The sequence below is a fragment of the Epinephelus moara genome, chromosome 6, assembly GCF_006386435.1.
Source record: "Epinephelus moara isolate mb chromosome 6, YSFRI_EMoa_1.0, whole genome shotgun sequence".
Classification (NCBI taxonomy): Eukaryota; Metazoa; Chordata; class Actinopteri; order Perciformes; family Serranidae; genus Epinephelus; species Epinephelus moara.
The window spans coordinates 16,247,186-16,270,698 of NC_065511.1; the positions used below are offsets into that span (position 1 = coordinate 16,247,186).

Consider the following 23,513-nt stretch of genomic DNA (forward strand, 5'->3'; position numbering starts at 1 on the left):
TGATCTAAACACTAACACAGACACTAGGACAGATGTAGCCAGAACATACACAGCCTTGAATCAAGCAGGCCAGTTTTGAGACAACTGGCCATGAACATTTATGGATGTAGATAACACACACTTTTTCCTCTCTCTGTTACTCTTTGTCCCACCATTTCTTTCTCCCCCACACACATTTGTACGTATGAAAGCACAACCCAAAACAAGAACTTGCAGAGTCAAAGTAAGATCAGCTTTTTTCCTAGGTTTTAAGGCTGGTCCTCATTTTCGGAACCATTTTCTTTCCTGGTCTGTAGAAATTGATTGATTATCTCCTGCATTTGTTGTGAAGTCTTAAAATTTTTTTCAATGTTTTCCTGGTGTCCTTATTTTATTATATTACCTGTTTTCCTTTCCTGTTTTTTAGGTGATTATGGTGACACAAGGATGCTAGTGACAAGTAAGCCATGTAGTTGAATTAAAAATAAAACAGATGACATGTGTTTTCTTTTATTTGTGACTCTTTACACTCAGGATAACTGGAATGAATATTCCAGCACCCATCATCAGCAACAAAAACTGGCTACGGCTGCATTTTGTGACAGAGAGCAACCACCGCCACAAAGGCTTCAGGGCTCAGTATCAAGGTAAGACATGATTACTTCATTTGCACATCGTAATAGAGGCCCCCCTACTTGAGCGAAAAGGGATCATCGTAAGAAAAACACACTGTAATTACAAAACATGTTTTTGATCTTTGTTAACTGAATATTAAACAGTTTGATTAATACCCCCTCTGTAGAGGGCATGAAAGCCTTTTCTGCTTCAAACCATTGACTTCAAAGGGCCTTGCTAATCAAAAAATTTGAGAGATAAATACTGTATATACTTTCCCCTTATACAAACCCAGCTCTGGCAGCTCAATAATCCATTACCCTGACATTGTTCCCTGGCATGACTGTAAAGTCACAGTATGTGCTGCATACACTATACCTTACAGGCTTAAAGCCTGGCTTAGAGCCTGGCCCCAAGCCAGATATAAAACCTGCTACTTCACCGTAAATGCTCTATAAAAACTTTCAGTAACGTGCATGTGTGGCAACTCATTGTAAATGACGACATAAAATCAATTGCATGAAAAATCACATTTCTCATCTATTGCAGTGCATTGTTGTGCAGGAGTAAAACAATTTCTGTATGCATCTGTTATTTATGATGTGTAGGGCAGATATTTTTTAAGCACAAACAGGCACTGACGGGTTTCATATTATGCAGTATGCTTTTGAGCATAAAGCAATCCTTATCTGGTCACTAAATAGATTCACGTCCTCATTGTGTTTACAACAGGTTGAATAAACCAGTTGACCTTCAGTGCAGTTCAGAGGAGAGGCATTGTCTCAGTGTTTTTCAAATTCAAATAGCCATGTTTTTGCTTGATACATCATTCATTGCTTTTGGCTATTCTGTTGATACTTCAAAATTATGACAGCCGCTTGCATCACCTGGCTTTTGTCTGCAATCTGGCCCCTGTTGTGTTTAATTAGACTGTCTTAAGATGTAGCTTTGGAGTCTTTGGGCTTCTTGTTGATTCTGCTGAGTATTCCCCCCACCCTACAAGCTATAATCATTAAATCTGCTCTGACCAATCAATTTTCATCCACTGTTTAATATGTCTGAGTTATATGAACAAACAAACATGAGAAACCAATTTAGGTTTTGGTAGGGCAACCCTTAAGAATGCATCAGAGCCATTGGACTCATTTCTTTTGAAAAAGGATGCACACCAGTAGCAATAACATTTTGATGTTCTTCATAGGACCAAGTATTATCCAGAGAAAGAAACACTTGTACTGTATCTTCTCACATCTAATACTGTAACTTCTATCATCTAATGAACTCTTTCTATTGCTCTCGACCAGTGAAAAGCTCTGGAGAGCTTAAATCCAGAGGGGTAAAATTATTACCAGGAAAGGACAACACTAACAAACTGTCTTTGAGTAAGTCTTTTATTTTTCTTATGCAACTGTTTTCATTGTTTGGATTTTTTGTTTATGTAGGGCTTGCGTTCTGGGTCTTTGTTTTTTTCTTGTCTCTTTTTTTTTTGCTGCATCATTTGGTGAAGGAATTAAGCTACAGTACTAGATTTTGCAGAAGTGCAGTCTCTTTTTCTTTCTGATGACCCATTTCCCCTGCTGTCCCAGACTTCCTGTCCTGACACTCAGTTAGATCAGGCCTAGTTATGTATATTGCAGCAAAATGCTAAATACGACCAGTTACGATCGGCCAAAACCACCTCTGTCTCATTCTGTAGTATTTAGGCAGGATTGACTTATGTTCATGCACTGTGTGATCTACACACACCGCAGTAGTCAAGGTTGAGTGACCACTCACTTGTCAGATGATTTGTGTACACTTCAGACCGAAGTGAATGCATTCTAATTGCTCGCGGAGCTCCGTCATTAACATAAATCTGGAACACAATTCCCTCTAACTCCACAGTGTGCTAAACACTTCAATGATAACAGGTTGTAATCTTTATTACCTTATGTGTCATAGATTCGGCATTGCATGGAGACATGAATAATGCAGAGGGCTGTAATCTTTTCTGTGAGACAATACTGTATATCATTTAAAAGACTGTGAGGAGATGCTTCATATGCCTTGTGGATTCATCGCATATAATTGAGCCCATAACTGTATTATAACCCGCAACAATTAACTTCAAAGCTAATGAACTTCCTGAAAGAAGTCAAAGAAAAGAAACACATGCCGGTAGAGCTTCTCGTGTTAAAACGGAGGGGTCTTTGTGTGTGTGGGGGATGATGTCTTACTGCAAATATTACACCAAACTTTAATGATAATTATGATAGTACATATTTCATGGAATTCATTTTGAGTGCATGCAGTCTTTGATGTACAGATCATAATGTGTGGGGGGAGATGAGCTTGTTAAAAGTCAGAACACAGAAAATGCTAAGCTGTTTTCCTACTTTCAAGCCACCTCTCTCTGTTCCTACCATAGTGAAGGCAATACACCATATAAAAGTATATCTGCAAGGCTTTATCTAGTGTACTTAAACTATTATTATGTATGGAAAGTCTCACTGAGTGATTATTGTTGCTCCTGCAATTGATAGTTGAAGGTTATTTAATCCTCTTAGTCCCTGTTGGGCCCAGATATATATCCCTCTATTTTGTCTAGCTCAGGTAAGAGAGTTGCATTTACCCTTGGCACTCAGTCTGATATCACAAAACACGAGTGTGTATTCACAACAGTGCTGCCAAATAACTGGCAGTTGAAAGTCAGTGACATTGAGAGATGAGGTCGATTTGTCTAACTACATGAATCCTGGAACCAAATTCTGTTACCAAACATAACCACTGAATGTTCAAACAGACAGAGTTATCTGCTATTGAAGTGCTTTTCACTGCAGTGGGTGTTTTCTGAAAGTGCGGAGCTTTGACAATTAAAGTATCTCTCTCTCACAACATTCTTGGTCCTTCTCTTTCTCTCTCAGTGAATGAAGGAGGAATCAAACAGGTGTCTAATTACTGCCCTGACCCAGGGGAGCCGGAGAATGGTAAACGGAGCGGCTCCGACTTCAGGTGAGTTGGTGCTTCTGCAGCTGAAGTGACAACGCACAGATTTGTGTAGAGGAGAGTCGAGGACTGGGACAGGATGCTCTCCATCCAATTTCAGTATTATGACATGCAGCATATTTAAAGTATTGCTGTCACATTCTATTAAGTCAACAAAATCTGTGTGCACATAAACCCAGTTTTAATCTTGTTACGGAAACATGCGTCCATTTTGAAACTGTTATATTACATTTGGAATGTTTGATGTATTTACCAGAGTCAAAAGAGAATCTTTTTCTTAATATTGTGCAGTATAGTGTGTCTTCTTTTTCATGAACCAAAACCCTTCAGCTTTCAGCAGAGAAAAAAAACACACATATCCACTTTAAGACTATTTGCTCTGACATGTAGCAGACTTTGATTACATTTTCATCCTACACAGTGTACAGAATACAACACAGTGAACTCATGCAGCTTTAGAAACCCTCTGTAGTTCTAAAAATGAGCTGGATGCTGGGATTTAGCTGCCTGCCACAGTTAAGTCCACTCTCAGGGCCCTAAACAACTGAGTGCATGTTTCTTTGTTCATGTAAATATATGCCTGTGTGTGGAGGGTAACTCTTATTGCTCTAATACGCAATACATTTCATGTCTAGTGTTCAAATATGAACTCAATTAAGGTGTTTCGGTGCAAAAACACTCAGTACATTTTTCCTTATTTAACTGTGACATTTGCACTGTAACTATGGAGAATGAAGACAATTATATATAAATTGATAAATTCACTCATTCCTCCACTGAATTTGATATACTGATGCACAGTGCAATGTAAACCTGTAATGAATGACGTGAAATAATTAATGAATTTGAAATTTCATCAGGAGTCATTTTTGAGGAATTGATTGCTTTTTCAGGCGTTAATGGTGTTTGTTATCTTCTCAGCATCGGAGCAACTGCTCAATTTACCTGTGATGAAGACCATGTGCTGCAGGGTTCCAAAACGATTACCTGCCAGCGCGTAGCAGAAGTCTTCGCTGCTTGGAGCGACCACAGACCCGTCTGCAAGGGTGAGCGAGGCTTCTGAAGAGCTAATAAAACAGTTTGATTAAGGCAGTGCCTCTGGATATAGGCTCTATGCAGATAGAGGAAAGTTCATTTTTGTTAATTATGTATGAGAGCCTCTGCTGCAGCACTCCGCTTTTCCATTCCAAACCGCTCTGCCTGTTTTTCTATGTTTCATAATACCTGGAGCACCTTTTAGAATTTGATTAATGGAAATGCAGCTAATAGACCTTCTCTCTACTTGTGCAAACAATATATTACATTTCTGTCATAATACAATGCAGGAGTTATTACTCTGCCTTTTGAGGATATTTATTGTGAATTCAGCAGTCCTATCTGACTTTAAGGTTTCATAGTAATGATTTATACTGTGTATACTGTATATAAATTTTTTTTGAATGATCAAGAGTTTGAATATTTCCTTTAAAATATGTTCATTGCCTGTGTCTTCCCGTTTATCTTTATGCTGTTGCAGTGAAAACGTGTGGGTCAAATCTCCAAGGACCCTCTGGGACTTTTACATCTCCCAACTTCCCGATCCAGTATGAGAGTAACTCCCAGTGTGTGTGGATCATCACAGCCAGTGATCCAAACAAGGTAGTACAATATTGTCACAGATCTTATTTTAATTTTCTAGTGGGGCTAGGCAATATATAACCTGGAAATCCACATGCCCCGCCCCTAGCAAATTCAAATTTGCACTGCACGGGGATCTGGCCCCGACAAGCAGAGCCCGCTGAATCGCCAATCGGACCAATCAGATCAGTCTATCTGAGAGAGGCGGGCTCTGGGCGGGCGTAACATGATGAGGACAGCGCTGCGCCGTAAAGTAAACAGCCAAGATGGCAGCTAGAGAAGGACCGCGTCCATTCAGTTTAGCTTTGTAAGAAACGCTAAGCCAACTACACCTATCTTTTTCCTTGAGAGAGGAACAGAAGACTGCCCTAGAACCCTTTGTATCCAGGGAGGACGTTTTTGCTGTTTTGCCGACAGGATATGGAAAAGCATAATATATCAGTTAGCCCCACTGTTCGGCAAACAAATGGGGCTTAGTGCAATGAATACCTCACCTTGTTGCTTGTTTTTTGCTCTGATTGGCCATCGTGCTATCCAATTGTGTGCAGCGGCATTTGAAATGCCTCAGTTAGTGCCACCCCTTGGGTAGGACAGGTGTATCGGTGAGGACCAGAACAAAATCTTTCTAGATTTGCATCTGGATTTCCAGGCTAGGCAATATATTGATATCGTATCAATATTGTGACATGAGAATAAGTATCATCTAAGATTTTGGGTATTGTAGGGGTTGTCTTTTTATAGTTAGGCTGCATTACAGTAAAGTGATGTAATTTACTGAACTTACCCGACTTATTATTGCCTTTCTATTATTTACCTTTACCCACCCAGTCATTATATTCACATTCACATTATTTACCAAAAATCTCATTGTGTAAGTACTTGGTGAAAGCACCATTAATCAACCCTACAATATTGTCGCAGTATAAATATTGAGGTATTTGTTTAACAATATTATGATAATTGATTTTGTCCATATCGCCCACCCCTTGTTTGTAATCTTCTTACTCTTTGACCCAGTCTGATGAAAACCCACTTTTACTGTTGCCACCTGTGGACCCAGCAATAACACACCTTTCAATCCAAAATTATTTTTCATAAAAGTGTACAGTACAGCCTATGTTTTATATTGTACCTATTCACATATACTATATAGCATAAATTGAACAGTTCCTTCCAAGATAACAATGCTGAATACTGTTGATATGACTAGAGGCACAATGAGTGCCATGGTTACTGTTACGAGGGTGAAAATAATAATCTGACATGAGACAAAAGTGTTTGCCATCATTACCTGCAACCCCATTAGGTCATGATTGCTTGACTACGGCTTGTAAATTTGACCCCAGAGTGGTCTCTTTACACTGCACATATGGTATATATTAAGATGAAATAGTGGCTTTTATTTACATGATTAATATACTGAAGAAATCAAGAGTTTAAGGAAATATATAGTATAAGTCATATGGTGTAATGGCCGATTTGTGTTTTTTATAAATAAGTAACAGTCCCTCATTAGTTATATCATAAACACAAAAAGGTTTTTTCTTCTGTACCCAAGAGTAAACCCTCACCGATTTATTTTAGAAAACCCCCTCCTGTATGTGGTGTAGCACATTTGTCCGGGCATTCCTTTCCTGGATATGTATTTATGTATGCATTTATTTTCCAAGGGCTTCCCAAGGTGGGAAAAGGTTACATAGAATATGCATGTATTTTGACTTATACATCGTCACTGTCCCTCATTAGTGTACATATCTGCAGTGTATTGCATTTCAGTTCTCACTAGACTAGCCTGTTGGTAATTGAGCGATTTGCCTCATTCATCTAGGGTAACAGAAATGGAGAGAAATAATGATTGAATGAAATCAGCTTTTCCCCAAAGTGAAGAGGTCAAAGCTGTTTCCCTAATGGTCATTACTGCTCTCCTATATCAGCTTGTAATCTGGCTCTCTATTGGCATTCCAGTGAGTCATATACACAGGGGTGAAAACTAAGTGCTATCGTGCTAATAAACAATAACTAACCAACTAAACGTCACTGAGAGCTGACTCGGACTGGCAAGTGCTGTAGCTTTGTGCCGCCGTGCCCTCTCCTAGGCAAACACGCCATTGAGTTGGCACTGCAACTTGGTCCATTAGTGTTATTATAGTAATTATGCTTATGCGTGCATTGTAATGAGGCTGTTATACATGGATATTGTGCAGGCATTGTCCTCCCAATGGCCAGAGAAGGGGATGTTAAGGATGAGCAAGCAGCCATCATATGTTTGTCATTAGCAGATGTGACACTCGTGTCATTAAGACATTCTTTCTTTCATCACTAATCCATGTCGGCAAAGTGTAGGTTGAGATAATAAGGCTTTATTGTGTACTGTCTCCACATCAGACTCATTTTTACATGATTATTGTTAGTGTAAGCAGCTGTTGCCGCTTTGATTAGTGAATATGTCATCTTTTGTGATTTTATGCATGTTAATTCAGGGAAAACAGATCAAGACCAGTGACAGCTGACAAAGATATCTCAAGGGTGAATGCGGACAGGCAATTAAAAATTTTGGACTCTTAAATTTGGCTGTCGTGATTGGTTTTCAGCATTTGATTTGCGCTCCAAAGTAATGTGAAGAGATGCTGCTGTCAGTTTTTATATCGCTTTGAGGGATGTTTGTGGTGTCCTTTGCGGGGTTGTATAGCATTGACGTGCATTATTTGTCAAAGCCTTATTCCATAAACAGTCACAAATTTGATGTGAGTTAAGTCTACCATTTTCTCTTGATGACATTGTTGATTTGAGTTTTAGGGGTAGTTTCTGCATAATTCATAAAAGTACCAGAATGTAGGCTATATAATGCAGCTATCTGAGTCCTGAGACAGGAGGATGTTCTGGGTTTTTACAGCATTACTCAAACATGCTGCTGTCTCCTTCAAAAAATGTGTAAGGCATTACATAGGCTTTTCTCTATATAGGGTTGCCTCTTTCAGTTTAGCTGTCTCTAGAAACACTGTCTCTGAAGACAAGTTATGGAAATGAGCAACCATGTTATGAATTTCTTATAAATGAGATGGCGGGTTCTTTGGTAATAAAACTTGAGAATCATTTAGAAATATTGCTCATCATTGAGAAGGTTTGGCTTTTATAAGTGAATACCACGAGCATGATCGACGGTCAGGATGTCGGTCTATAAAGAGCTGTTGGTTCGAATCACTTGGGTACAGTTGGGTGTAAACAGAATGACCTCCAGGGGCAGATGGTGGGGCTTTCAGACTCCAAGTTATGTTTGTATTTATAAAAATCTATAAACATTGCTGACAGACAAGTTGTTTAACATGTCCACAAACTATCTGCAGTCTGTGTTGACTGACTCAAATAAAATGCTTCCTTAGAAATATTTCTAATTATCACCAATGCTCATAAGCGCTGCCTTGCTCCAATGATAACACTTATCAAAGGACAGATGATAAAAATGATTCGTATTTTGTTGCAGGTTATTCAAATCAACTTCGAGGAGTTCGACCTGGAAATTGGGTATGATTCTCTAACGATCGGCGATGGAGGGGAAGTTGGCGATTCTAAAACAATAATACAAGTGTAAGTACCACATGAAATACTTTATTGGATAAATACAGTAGTATGATAATGCTCAGGCAGTTAAATATGTTGCAGAGCTGGCTAGATCTTCATTTGTTTAGATAATGTTTTAAAGCCAAGATATGCAGAGAACCTAAATGAATTTAATGACTGCACCATTTAAAGAATGAGAAATGAGAAATACATTTTTCCAGTTTTAATCCTGTGTCCCTGTGGTTATTGTTCAATTTTCTCTTGTAATATGCCAAATATATGTCAAAAAATCAGCATCAGAATATTTTTACATCAGAATCCAACCAGGTAGAATGGTTTCAAATGTGTGATGACTCATCCTGCACTCAGGGGCCTTTACAAAAATTCATCCAATCAAATGAGACTTTGACCGACAAGCTAGCCACAATGGTCATATAAAACCGCACTTCACTGTTTGTGGGTAGAAGTAGCTACAAACCAACAGAGCAATATGAAGAGAGATAGGAAGAGATACATGTTTGGATGTCAGCGAGCAAAACTTTTGTTTCATTTCCAAAACAATGTGCCTGAGGTCTAATTAATTTATCTCTCCCTCATCATCCTCTTGATCTGATGGTGAGGTAGGAGTGTGTGGAGCCAACGGTCCGTGCAGCAGCAAAATCCACTGTAGCTTTGAATCACGCTAGGCTCTAATCTCGCTGACTTTTTAGCAGTCCAATTAAATTTGAGGGATTTGATTTAAATCCCACTTGCAACTGTACACTGCTCAAATATTCTGTTTCACTGGGAAATACGTCATAGTACGGAAGATAAAGGCGCCCTGACTTCTGTTTCACAGGGACTTTTAATAAAGGCTTACTTTATTAAAACCAACTTAATGCCCTTTAATTACTATGATGCAACACTATATAAAGTAAACAGTAGACAGTTTTTTACAACACACTTTACAGGAGTAAGACGTTTTTGAAATAACTCTGTGAGAAGTGGGTTTTGATATCATAGTGACGGTTTTTGTTGCTCGATCTGCAGGCTGACAGGGAGCTTTGTCCCAGACCTTATTGTCAGCATGTCCCATCAGATGTGGCTTCATCTTCAGTCTGATGAGAGTGTGGGCTCAATCGGCTTCAAGATCAACTATAAAGGTACAGAGACTTTAATGCTGATATCATCTCTCACTGTCTGTATCCACGTCTGTGTCTGTGACTGTCTCGTTCAGTAAAGCAACGACTCCATTTTCCTGTCTGCCTTAAGTTAATTCTATCTGTCCGTCTGCCTGTCTGTCACTCGCTTCTCTATCTCCTTCTTTAAGAAAAAACCTTCCTTAACCAGACTCTCAGACTCTTCACCTGGACCTTTATAGATAATGTTAAGGGAAAAAAAAGTACCTCAAAGTACTTGGCTTGACTTAATCCTCTACTTTACCCCCCTTCCCCTCTTTCCATCCCTTCCCCCTCCTCTCCTCCCCTCACCCACAGAAATTGACAAAGAGAGTTGTGGTGACCCTGGTACACCCCTGTACGGTTACCAGGAGGGTAGTGGCTTTCTAAATGGAGATGTTCTGCGCTTCGAATGCCAGTTTGGATTCGAGCTCATCGGGGAGAGGATGATAACCTGCCAGAACAACAATCAGTGGTCGGCTAATATCCCCATCTGCATATGTGAGTCCGATACATGCTTTTTGTCATGACAGCAAATGAAGCAATTACTTATGCGCTTGGAAAGTTCACAATGACACTAAGCTATTGGAGGATTAATTACAGACTTGTTAAATGACCATGCAGGGCATTGTGTGTAAACAGCAATATACATAATGTAAAATGGGAAATTGATAGGATATGGTTGCCTAGTTGTTTGGGGGGGGATTTGAAAAAGAAGAAAGTAGGGTACACACTGTTACACTTTACAAATACTCAGGAGAAGGGAAACCTGCATTATTCTGCACAATGTCCTTTCTCAAGACAAGTTAAACCCCTCCTGTGAGTTTCACTGTACCTAACCCATATCCATAACAAAAATCTAGTCTCCTATTCCATTGGGACGATGTGCAGTATTCTTGTGCGCCTATATTGCTGTATGTCTGTATCTTTGTACACTAACTCCTCTGTTCCGTCCCCCTTACAGTTTCATGTTTCTCCAACTACTCAGCACCCATGGGAGCAGTGCTGTCTCCTGATGGCTGAGCTAGTTATTCAGTACTGACATTGTTCTACACTGATCTTTGTGCCTGACCCTGTCATGGCAGAATCCAATGTACACTGTCGCATGACCAGTGACAGTTGCTGTAAAACAATTTGCCTCACCTGGGTAATTTAATTTTTTTTAATCATTACTAACATATTTCATCCCATCTATCACACAGTCCCCTGTTTCTCCAACTTCACTGCTCCCATGGGGACGGTGTTGTCTCCAGACTACCCTGAGGGCTATGGAAACAACCTCAACTGCGTGTGGCTCATTATCTCCGAGCCTGGCTCCAGAATCCACTTGGCTTTCAATGACTTTGACCTGGAGCCTCCCTATGACTTCCTCACCATCAAAGACGGGGACCAGTCAGGAGCCACAATCCTAGGACGCTTCTCAGGGGCCGAAGTTCCTTCCCACTTGACGTCCAACAGCAACGTCCTGCAGCTGGAGTTTCAGGCTGATCACTCTATGTCTGGGCGAGGGTTCAACATCACCTATAGCAGTAAGGGACTCTTTTATCAATTTAATTCAAAGAATCATAGTAAAGAATTTATAAAAACTAATTATTGCATTCACCGTTTTCCTTTTATGTTTAGGAATTAGTGTGGTGATTCATGTTAATGTCTCTTTGCAAATGTCAGGACTGAAGCTGAGCTCTTAAATTTGTGCGCTTCTTAAAAACATATAAACCGCTAAACAAAGGAGGGTTATCTAGAGAGAAGTGCAAAGAAATTACATCTTATATCTTATGAACAATAAAGGATGGGCTGAAGTTCAGCAGTAGTTATTTCTGTGAATGTGAGAGTTTTCAGTCCCAAAGCATAGTGTTGTCCTTGAGTCCTCTTTAAAATAAATGCCTAGGCTTTAAGGAGAAATGCTCCTACATTGCACCCCAAGTGAAGCTAAAGTGCCTTAACAAAACAAAAAGCAGCATTTAGGATAGTGCAAACAGTTCCTAACTCTTGTGCCTCATTGCCTAATACAGCACCATCGTAATTCTTTCTCTCCTGGCGAAGGCACAACAAGCTCTGAAGACAGAGGCTATTGTCACCCTCAGGTGTACAGAACAGACCTCTGCTAGGTTTTTTTTCTCTCCTACGGACAGCTACATCCATTTCCCTTATCTCCCGACTTCTCAAAGACCCCATTTCTCATTCACACAACAGCGTTTGTCACCAGATCTTGTTCTCTTTCTTCTCATTACAAGCTTTCGGGCGTAATGAGTGCCCTGACCCTGGCATACCGTTGAATGCCAGGCGCTTTGGGGATAGTTTCCAACTGGGTAGCTCCATCTCAGTGGTTTGTGAGGAAGGCTTCATCAAGACGCAGGGGGCTGACACCATCACATGCCATCTGGAGGAAGGCAAGGGGATGTGGAGCGGACTCATTCCCAAATGTGAAGGTACTGAAATGGAATAGCTAATAATTGTGTGGTTGGTGGACAGATGTGTCAACTTTTGAGTTAGGAGGAGAAAGAAAAAGAAAGAAAAAACAGAGGGAGTCTTGATACAAAAAAATTGAGTGGGTTATGTGGAACATGCAGTTCACCCGAACTGGGCTTTGCTTGTATTATTTTCAGGTATTTGTGTAACTCCAGCCTTTTGGTGACTCATCCTATATTTCTTTTTTTCAGTGTTTCTCATGTTGGTACAAAAAGATTACTGACAGAGTGGTATCATCTTTAAAACAAATACTCTTTCTTTCCTCCTCTCCTCTCCTCTCCTCTCCCCACCTTGCCTCTCCTCGCCTCTCCTTGCCTCTCCTTGCCTCTCCTTGCCTCTCCTCACCCCTCCTTGACTTGCCTTTCCATTTATGAATTTAATTTATATCTTTATCCTCCTCATCCCTCCCACCATTCTTTCACCTCTCTGCTCCTCCAGCTCCTTGCGGGGGCCACTACTCAGGGCCGTCTGGTGTCATCCTCTCCCCGGGGTGGCCTGGCTACTACAAAGACTCCCTGAGTTGTGAGTGGGTCATCGAGGCCGAGCCGGGAAGCTCCATCAAGATCAGCTTTGACAGGTTTGTATGACAGTGCTGCAACAACTCACCCATGGAAATGAAGACACACACATACACACACACAGATGTAATGGCACAGGCAAATACTGAGAGAGTACACAATCCCTTATGGACGTGTATCCACATACTGTATTGCATGTGAGTACCACTTTACGTAACTACATACAGACCTGCGTTTATACACACACACACACACACACACACACAGCATATCAATTTACGCACACACTGTTCATGTGCACAAACAGAAGGCGTACCCCTGGCCCTGGAAACCTCCGAGTTAGAAATAGAAAGTCAGAGGAGGTGGAACGCAGTCCTGGACCTAGTTTCCAAAAATGTTGAAAGCCTTGAGTAATTCTTTATTTCGCTTACCAGCTCCCGCTCACTCCCTTAGAGAGCTGCAAGTGTTGCTGTAAGATCTTTATTTCTTACCATTAAGGAACGAAACCATAAAATGTTCATATTTTATAATCAACGCCTTCTCAGTGCTGACATATTCCTTTGTAAAGAAACAAAGAGCTACTTTCCCTTCGACTTTTTTTGTAAAGTGAACTCAAATGTTTTGCCCCTCTTCACTTTAAATGAGCAAAAGTTTTCCTATGCCTAGCTCATGTAGCTTCTGTTTTTTTTTTTTAAAGCTTTTTGCAATAATAATACAGAGAGGTGTGGCTTTGTCTAAAGGTGATTTTTCCACAGTATTGATAGTGATATCGGAACTGCTAATGTCACTTGTTTGATGATTTAGAGACCTCAGGGTGACCACAGAGCTATACCATGTCAGATTTCCAAGAAACTCATTGATCTTATACTATTGCAATAATTGGAAAACTTGTTGTGCAAGCTATTTCTGCTCATTTATCTCCTTGAAATAAGAATGTTTTCTCTGCGGACACAATAGGCTAAATGGCTTCAAACTGTCTAATCTGTCAAAGCAGGAGTATTGTTTTGAATACCAATAATTGTGTACTCTACAGCTCCCTCTCTCTGCTCTCTGTATTCTCAAGGTTTCAGACTGAGCTCAGTTATGACTTCCTGGAAGTGCATGACGGCCCAAACCTGCTCTCTCCTCTGACTGGCTCGTTTAATGGAACCCAGGTCCCTCAGTTCCTGTTCAGTAGCAGTAATTTTCTGTATCTGCTTTTCACCACCGATAACAGTCGATCAAACAGTGGCTTCAAGATATTCTATGAAGGTGAGAGTATGCGTCTGTTCCCTGCATGCACTGCATAACATGATTTAAATTGTAGAGTTATAAATGCAAAATATTTTTGGGACAGTAAACAGGTATTGTTGGTACATGTCACAGGTACATTTAATTGATTTTAAATTAGATATGTTTACAACAAGAAAGAAAAAAGGAGATAAAAGTACAAGTAAGCAGCACTTAATGACCCTACAAACTTAAATTGGTCTGCTTCTATAAAGTTTCTGAAACTATATGTGAAAGCCAAACTGCCCTGAGGATGTGTTTCAGGAGGATTATATGACCACCATGATAACAACTTGGCTCAATAAGCTTCAGTCCTCAGGATAAATTTTTTTTATTCCATTTCAGACTACAGAATTTTAAACATTGCTCATTTTAGAGGGAGACTAAGGTCAGTGCTGTATGGTAAATCTTATCTTGCCACAAATGTTAATTTTTCAGGATACCTCACAGTTACTTAAGCGTGAGCAGTAGTTTTAAAATCCCATTGTTTGCTGGGCCTTTTGTGTGGGAGGTTAGGGAATGGCTTCTGGGTAAAATCAAAGCCAAACTTCAGGAAAAAGTCGGCTGTAGATCTTGATCAATGCGGCTTGTTGAATATTATTGTGCCGTAAACTCTAAATATAAACAAACACTGAAAATAAGGTTACTTTCAGACTGCAGTCAAATCAGATATTTTTTCTCAATCTTTAAGACTAACTGTCTGTATTTGCAGTTGATCAGATACGAATCCAATTTGAGCTGCTCGAGCATCCGGACTGAGACGCATTTATAGAAATTGGATTGAAATTACATTTCAAACCTTCTCCAAATGTGGTTTGCAGGTGGTCTTTTGCTGTCAGACTTTATAAAATCAGTCTGAATACAATCTAGAAGTGCCAAAAAAAGGATCTGGGCTGGCTCTTAATAAGGCCCTAGTAGCTAAGTTTAGTGCAATTGATGGATTTTTGTATATGGTCATCTGCTGCAGGCACGCTACTGCAAGTGCAGAGATACCAAGATGCAGAAGAACCAGAAACACTGGTGCAGGCTTGTTGAGGAAGGTTGTCTTCAAGTGCAAGACTGACTTAGAAAATCTGGATGAGGGAAGAGAACTGTTAGCTTTTAGAGGTACATAATCGAATACTGTAAATAACTGGCTAAAATCTTTTGCTCTCAAAGGAGTTGATGTTTTTAAAAAAATTTTTGTTGTTGGTTGTTTGTTTTTTTCCCCTCTCACATGCATGGAGTGGTAGTCTTTTTGAAAATTCAAATAGAAAATACTCTGGACTTAGTGTGATCTATTTTCACGATTGTATGCACTAGCACCATTACCCTTGTCACTCAGATGAGATTCATAAGACAGAGTTTGTTATTATGTCTGTATTATTGACTGAGAGCAGACCACAAGTGCCTTTGTCTTATTATGTTTCACTCTCAAGTGCATTTTTCTTTTGTTGATGAGGCTATTGAAAAGCAATAACAGTAAGATCATATTAGCTTCTTCCATTGCAATTTAGGACATATCTTATTGCTGAAATGCTTTGGGGAAACCCAGCCTAGTTCATTTGTAAAATTGGTCTTACAAAGTAGGGCTGTTGTGAATTATGCTGTGAATAAACTGAGGCACAGGACCACTGCATCATTCCCTTTGTATGTAATGGATAACATAGATCAATTCAGTTACAAAAAATACAATAAAATGATATTAAGTGACATGTGGGCCCACATACTCAGTTAATGTTTTCTCTAATTTCTCTCCTGACCCTTGTATTTCTTAATCTTTTTTTTTTTTTGTTTTTTTGTATTATTGTTTTCCGCCAAATCTGTGCACCCCAGAGGCCAGTACCAGCAGTGATCCATGAATGGTTTACTTCTGTAACATGTTCAGGCAAAATCCATGTGTTTTCTTACTAAAAATATCACAAATTACTCAAGGAGAGCAAGACAGGTTTTCTACAGGGGCCTAGCAGTACAGAGGAAGAGCCCTGTTATCACACATGAATAATCAGTCTGCTTGGGCTGTTCTACAGGTTATTAATGTTGATGACTGTGATCTATAGCTCACAAACCATATAGTATAACTGTGTTACACTGTCTACGGTGTCACTTTTGTTGATAATGCTGTGCCACGTGGCCAAAAGTAATTGCTGCTGGCCACGTAATAGAACTACACTTCTCCCAGTGGATTAGAATTCATTACAATGGGGTACTGGACCTTTTCAGACAATATTTGTTTGACTTGCTGAGGGTGTGTGTATCCGGCGCTGTTTGATTTTGCAGTGGGGGCACTTTTACATAAATTTCACATTGTGTGCTGTACCTTTCTCAATGCGCTTCATGCTGGGCTCACAGTCACTGATGCCAGACATCCCACAATGAACAGGGTACTATTTGCTGACATGTCTGAGTTCTTTGACTGGGTCAATCACCTGAAACTACTGCAGCACCAGACATTGGACTTGAACCAGGACACCTCTGAGAGATAAACAAAGGATACAATACAATACAAATGTATTTATATAGCACATTTAAAAACAACAGCGTTGACCAAAGTGCTGTACAAAAAATAAGCATGACCAAAACACAAAACACGAAAAGTTTGTTAACACGAATTAAAAACACAAAATTCAGACCACAAAGCAAACTGCTATCATACAGAGACTGAGAAGGCCAGAGAAAACAAATGAGTTTTTAAACGAGACTTTAAAAGGCAGGGTAGGGGCGAGTCTAATCTGGAGGGGCAGCTGCAGCTTTGTTCTGAATTTGCGCTTCATTCTAAATATAAATACAATACAATACAAAATGTATGTATGACCACAGTTTAATTCAAGTTACTCAAGCCCTTCCATGCATCCATTACTGATCAGGTGCACTTGATATCCTAGGGTTCATTTATACTCCTTTCATGTACAAAAATAGATCCCCTCATTACAAATGTTGTAAACGTCACTGCCCACATACTTCCATGCGTCCTTTATATTTACATAGATAGATCTACAAAATGGCACTAGAGAGCAGGGCCGGAATTTCTTTTTATTTTTTTATTTTTTTAAGATTATTTTTGTTGGCTTTTTTTGCCTTTAATGAAAGGACAGTGAGTGAAATGGGGAGACAGAGAGAGAGTGGCAGCAAAGTGCCGCGAGCCGGACTCAAACCCATGGCTGCTGCAGCGAGGCAATGCCTCTGTACATGGGGCGCTGGCACTATCCACTATGCTACCAATGCCCCAGGGTTGGACATTTAATAATGTCTGTTTTAATGGAGGTAACTTTGTAGGTGGCAGTGGTCTGTGAGGCTAATAAATACTTGTGACATTTGGACAGACAATTCTTTTTTCATGTTAACCGATTCGTTTTGGTCCAACATTTTTAAAATATTTTCACGTCTTATGCTCGTGTCTTGCTTGAACTACGCTAGACTGTCGTCACAATTTCCAGTGGCACTGCTCCATTTTGTCTAGATCTATAAGTTGTCAGAAAACGTGCACAAATATGGACAACAAGAACGCAGAGTACAAACAGAAGGCTCCGTCCATGTCAATATACATATCTTAATGTTGAGCATGAATAAGCCCTTACTGGCTTTATAAATGGATGCTCTTGTAATATGGAAGTAGCTGGGCAAAATGATGAAAATCAAATAAAATGGTATTTTTTAAATAATACCTCTATATCAATACCATGATAATAGTTCAGGGTTGACTGAATACAATATCGAGACAATGAGATTTTTTAAAAATAACCATCAGTAATGTGGATATAATGGCTACGTGGGTTAAGGCAAATAATACAACAACTAGAACAGCCTGGTAAGTTCAGTAAATTATATCAGTTTACTGTAATACAGCCTTTAAAACAAGGAAAAAACAACACTCACAATATAACAAAATCCAAAAGGTGATATCCAGTCTCATATCATGATATATATATAATATCAATATATTTCCCAGCCCTACATCAAAGGAGTCATTGTCAGGCAAACAGCCGTTTTTCAGTGACTCCCTGAAGTTAATGCTTACATGTTCCAATAAATTGTTGGAGGTGGCAAAAGTAAAAGATAAAAGTACAGATTGTGGTGATCCTAGTTTAGAATAGCTCACCCACCAATGACCTGATAACTGCTAACACAACTGTTGCCAGTCAGTGCCTAAAATCAGTGTATTTTTAGTGCATCAAAAGCAACCCTACTTGGAAGATATCCAAACAGCAGTCCTGGAAATCACAGGGAAAACCAGGGCAACTCAGCTTGCATCACTAAAGATGAAGAGAGAGCTGGCACTACTATCCAACCTGCTCATTCTAGGAGCAAAACCAGTGAGCAACAGTTTTTTTTTTTTAGGAAAACCTGAGGTGGTGGTGTAACACATGGATGAACAGGAGGAGGAAGTATTTTTGGACAGGTTCACTGGGGTCATAACCCCAACTCTTTCTCAACATGCCCTGTAATCCTCCTCACCACCTACAGTAGAACATCTGCTTTTGACCTGCTTTCAGTGGGTGACCTGCTTACATGTAACACAAAAAAACAATAGCATGAAGACAGCAAACAAAAACCAACCCTAACCCTATCAAGGTTATTTATACAGAAAACTGTCAAACTTCGCAGCAGTCCATGCAGTTGTGCATTTTTCTTCAAAGTCTCAGCTGTGTCGTGTTATAAAACAGCCTTTGCGATTGTCTGAATTGTGACATTTTTTTCAGTGCAGTCCCCTTAGTGTGCCATGAAATATATTCTCTCCACTTTGTGTAAGCATGAGTGAGTGTTCATTTTTACATTTAAAAGTCAATAAAAGTCAAAGTAAATATCTTACTTTGGAAAACTTGCTTTCTCTATTATGTATGCGACCCGAGACCTACCTTTGTTGTGATGATTGTAACAACATCAAAGGTTCTGTCAGCGCTTTTTCTGTATGAATGTGGCCTAGAAATTTTACTGATGGTAAAAATAGAATTGTCATTTTGTGTTTCGTGAATGCTGTGTGACTTTAATATACCTCTATAGCTCAACAGTCATTCTTTATTTGAATAAGCAAAAGCAGACCTCGTCCCTGACTGTATAAATACTCATCATCCACAGTAGTTATCATATATGACAATAATAGACCACATGCTCATAGGTTAACACAAAAACTAGACACTTCCTAAAGGTTGTGAACAAAGAGGAACTGCTATGAAAATCAAATTATAAGTAACTTAATGATGATAGGAAGACGTACAGTTTTGTCAAAACGAGAACTGTTTGTTTTTAATTTCTCTAGTGGTTACATTGGACACATACTCCTGCATGGATCCGGGCATTCCAGTGAACGGCATACGGTTAAGCCATGACCTGTCCATCGGCTCCACGGTGTCCTTTCAGTGTGACCCAGGATACAGGCTGAGCCACGAGGAGCCACTGGTTTGTGAGAAAAACCACTTCTGGAGCCACCCACTGCCCACCTGTGATGGTATGTATACTGGATGATAAAAAAAGAGGGAAACGGATCTACTCTTTCTCTTTTTTTTCCCATTGCCTGCATTGCTTGGGCTGAGTTGACCTGTGAGCAATGCACTAATAAAGCTAAAGCTAATAAAATGCTACATTGACAGAGGGTTTAATATAGTGTTAACAACAAGCTTACAAAGTGTATGGTGATTTAAGCACAGCACTCACCAGCGAGTGAGTGAGTCCAGCCGATCCACATCCAGAAGTGGGCTTTTCTGTCGTCGTTGTGGCAGTAGACAGTAGCCTAGCCAAAAAAACAACAGTGACGTCACCAGTGCCTTTCTGAAAAGTTGAAGCACTCTGAGCGGCTGCACAAAAAGAAATTAAGTGAATGCTTATCATATTTATCAGATCTGTTTTTTTATATACTGTTTTGGTTTGTATGTTCTTAATATGGTTGTCACTATGACATCATACATGGCCCTTAAACACCGTAGAGCTGAATGACTGTAAAATACACTGACCAGCCTTTTTGTCCTAAAAAGCATTCTAACATGAATGTTGAGAGTCATTGAAGAGACATTAAATAATTGACCTGGTTATGATTTGAAGCACTAAATGAATTTTGTACAGCACCGCATCAGCTCATTAGAATGTCAGCATTATTTTTAGAAAATACACATAAGAGCTTCTCTGCACATTCACTAAGTATATCCTGGCAGAGTCTTTTTTGCTCCAAATACTTATGGGATGCTGCCACTAGTAACTGGCAGAAGGTTTCTAAGTTAATTTTTGTTGAAGGTAACTGGGTTCATGTAGCAGCTGCTTCCATGGTTATATTTATTCTCAAACTGAAAAATGAAGAAGAAGAAGAAGAAGAAGAAAAAAAGCATGGCCTTGTTGGCAAGAGGTAAGGACACAAGCATAGTGACTATGGGTAGCCTACAGCAGGTCTGACTAACCAAACATGCGCTTGTCAAAATGCTTTTTATTCAACAAATAGACCCAGTCCTTGTGTGAACAACTTACTTGGGGTGTTATGAATCATATAATACTGAAGACAGATTATGCTCAGCTTCAAAGCATGAAGTTCAGCATGTTCCTGATAGTTTTGATATCTCACATAATCTCCCTCTTACGGCTGTGTTTGTGCAGTTTTGCTCTTTGTGCTGTTTAGAAGCACACTGAAGGACGATTGTGGCGATTATTGTTGCGGCGCACAAGCCGTAAATGATGTCTCTTAGTCACGGATCACTCAGTTGAAAGAATATAACGAATAAAATGCATGCAAGGGTTGGCAAGGAGTGCCATACCGTGCATATGATACAGTGCCGTGTGATGCAGCTTCAGCCCAATGGTTGTACTGAAAAATTGTTTTATGTCTTGGAACATTTTCTTGCCTAGGTGTGTGCCAGACTGGTGCCAAATGCCTTGGCTCTTTGCCTATGGAGCCTCTAAAGTAGATCATTTGCCAAGCGTACTCATCCACTTTTAATGACTTTATGTAATTTTGGCTCATTAATAAAATATTTGATATAATTTTGTTGGTGGGTAAGGATTCAGGCCTTGATGTGTTGTGCTTGCTGGAGGGCCCAAGGGTGGAAGGAGAGAGGATAAGAGGGGGGTGGGTGTGTGCAGCTGTGGAGCCTCAGGCATCTCAGTGATCCTCAAAACATCATCTGACATTCATTACTTTGAAAATATGTACATGCACAAGAGTCCTACTCCTAATATTTGTCAACGATTGCGGTTTTGAAGAAGGCATCCGGGCATTCGGTTGTTACACCAGTCTTAGGACATTCAGGCCAAAGGACACACACACACACACACACACACACACACACACACACACACACACACACACACACACATAAAAGACGGAAGAAAAGAAGAAAACAAAGCTTGTCAAATGTCATCAATGCTATATTTAAAAAGCAGTGCCCTTTATGTGAAATGACCTTTTATTTGAAGCACAATGACAGCATGAGAAAACGGTTGCAGGTTTGAACAATAGCCAATTAGACCAGTTAACCTTCAAATGGATCTAGCATTAACCTTCGGCTCCTCAGCAGCCAATGAGGGTAGAGATTTATCTCATTAACTTCCTTTGATGAGATAAGGAGCTTTATAGCAGTAAAGTCAATAGTCAACATGGTTGAGAGTTGTATTACTGAGATGACAATGAGTGTTGCTGTTTTAGACAACACTATCTATCACCTCAACTGTAACTGCTCTGCACGGTGGGTTGCTACTGGATTATCCTCCCAACCTGACTGAAAAGTAGTTGGAACGCAGCACTGGGTTGATTGTTTCTATTTGGAAGAAACACAAAATCACTTTTAAGTCACAATCAAAATAAAGCCCGATTCTGTAATCCGCTGAATACGCCTGTGTCAGTTTTTGTGATTTGTAAGTAAATTTAACGGATTATTGTGTTTTCTGACAATGTCTTTCAGTTTAAGATACCATAGGAGAGGAGAAAATATGGATGGATAGCTGAATTAATGAATAATTTATTGTCCTGGCAGTAGGGCAGGTTTGGAGCGAGAGGGAGAAAAAAAAAAACATTGTGTTGGCAGAATTACAGGTACTCATAAAAATAGCAGGACAGGATGTGATATGACTCAAATGCATTATTCATTTAAATCGCTCCTCTGTCTTCAGGTGAAGGATTTATTGGTTCATTTACAATTTTCATTTTTTTTTCCGCCAACAGTTATCTTTCATTATCTTCCCTTTCTATTCAGCATCATGCGGTGGGGATATCAGGGGACCTGGAGGGATCATCTTATCACCTGGCTTTCCGGAGCTGTATCCAAACTCTCTAAACTGTACATGGACGGTTGAAGTCAGCCATGGAAAAGGTAAGAAAGCACCACTAATTTAAGATTATACATTTTTCAACATACAAGTATGCAAACAGTGCATACTACAATACGTTGTTTTTGTGTTTTGGGCCTACGCCTCATATATTTTAGGAACATTTAAAGGGATACACATTTTTACTCTTACCTGTAGTGTTATTTATCAGTCTAGATTGTTTTGGTGTGAGTTGTCAAGTGCTGGAGACATCGGACATAGAGATGTCTGCCTTCTCTCAAATATAATGGAACTAGATGGCACTTGGCTTGTGGTGTGGGAAAACAATACATTTGAAAAACTCAACAGCAATGTCTCATTCCAGAAATCGTGACCTGGTTATTTAAGATAATCTACAGACCTTGTTCTGAGCAGTTTCATGTAGGAACCATATCACAATGCAGAAGGAAGCGTGCATCTACTCATGGACGACAGGCTCGTGCTTATGACAATCTGAGATGTAAACATTAATGGCGTCCTCCTAAGCTAAGCTCCATCGTTAGTTAGCTCAATAGTGCTAGGTGAGCTAGCAGTAGATGCCCGCTTCCTTCATCATGGCAATATGGTTGACAGGTGTAGTTTGGTAAAAAGGAAATAGTTCTTATATAAAACTGTTTACAGCAAAACCTGTGGGTTATCTTGAGTAACCAGGTCATGATTTCTGGTAAGAGACATTGCTGTTGAGTTTTTCAAATGTATTTTTGGCACTTACAGCACCACAAGCCGAGTGCCATCTAGTTCCATTATATTCGTGAGAAGGCAGACATCTCTATGGCTGATATCTCCAACACTCAGCAACTCAGACCAAAACAATCTAGACTGATAAATAGCACTACAGGTAAGAGGAAAAATATGTATTTTTGATATGGGGGTGAACTGTCCCTTTAAACTATGGATATGTTAATTTAAGAAATATTTTACTTTGTACCTGCATGAGTCATTCACCTGCTACACCTCAGTTACCAGCACATTCATTTTTATATTCCTTACCACACTGACATTCAATAGTCCTCACTATGGCCAAATTATAAAACTATAAATTAAAATTTCACCCCCTCAACAGATCCCAAGAACATTACGGGGA

The 23,513-nt window shown here is 39.7% G+C and overlaps 1 protein-coding gene across 1 annotated transcript in view; it reads left to right on the forward strand.

Moving 5' to 3' along the window:
• LOC126391996 (CUB and sushi domain-containing protein 3-like) overlaps nucleotides 1-23,513 on the forward strand; it is a 259,847-nt gene that overhangs the window by 83,367 nt on the left and 152,967 nt on the right. Inside the window, exons 6-19 of the mRNA XM_050047075.1 lie at nucleotides 514-626; nucleotides 1,899-1,976; nucleotides 3,498-3,585; nucleotides 4,501-4,625; nucleotides 5,096-5,217; nucleotides 8,678-8,781; nucleotides 9,784-9,896; nucleotides 10,230-10,412; nucleotides 11,114-11,440; nucleotides 12,146-12,340; nucleotides 12,819-12,957; nucleotides 13,962-14,149; nucleotides 19,404-19,592; nucleotides 22,318-22,434. Coding sequence (XP_049903032.1) covers nucleotides 514-626; nucleotides 1,899-1,976; nucleotides 3,498-3,585; nucleotides 4,501-4,625; nucleotides 5,096-5,217; nucleotides 8,678-8,781; nucleotides 9,784-9,896; nucleotides 10,230-10,412; nucleotides 11,114-11,440; nucleotides 12,146-12,340; nucleotides 12,819-12,957; nucleotides 13,962-14,149; nucleotides 19,404-19,592; nucleotides 22,318-22,434 — 2,081 coding nt within the window. The remainder of the gene's footprint in view (nucleotides 1-513; nucleotides 627-1,898; nucleotides 1,977-3,497; nucleotides 3,586-4,500; nucleotides 4,626-5,095; nucleotides 5,218-8,677; nucleotides 8,782-9,783; nucleotides 9,897-10,229; nucleotides 10,413-11,113; nucleotides 11,441-12,145; nucleotides 12,341-12,818; nucleotides 12,958-13,961; nucleotides 14,150-19,403; nucleotides 19,593-22,317; nucleotides 22,435-23,513) is intronic.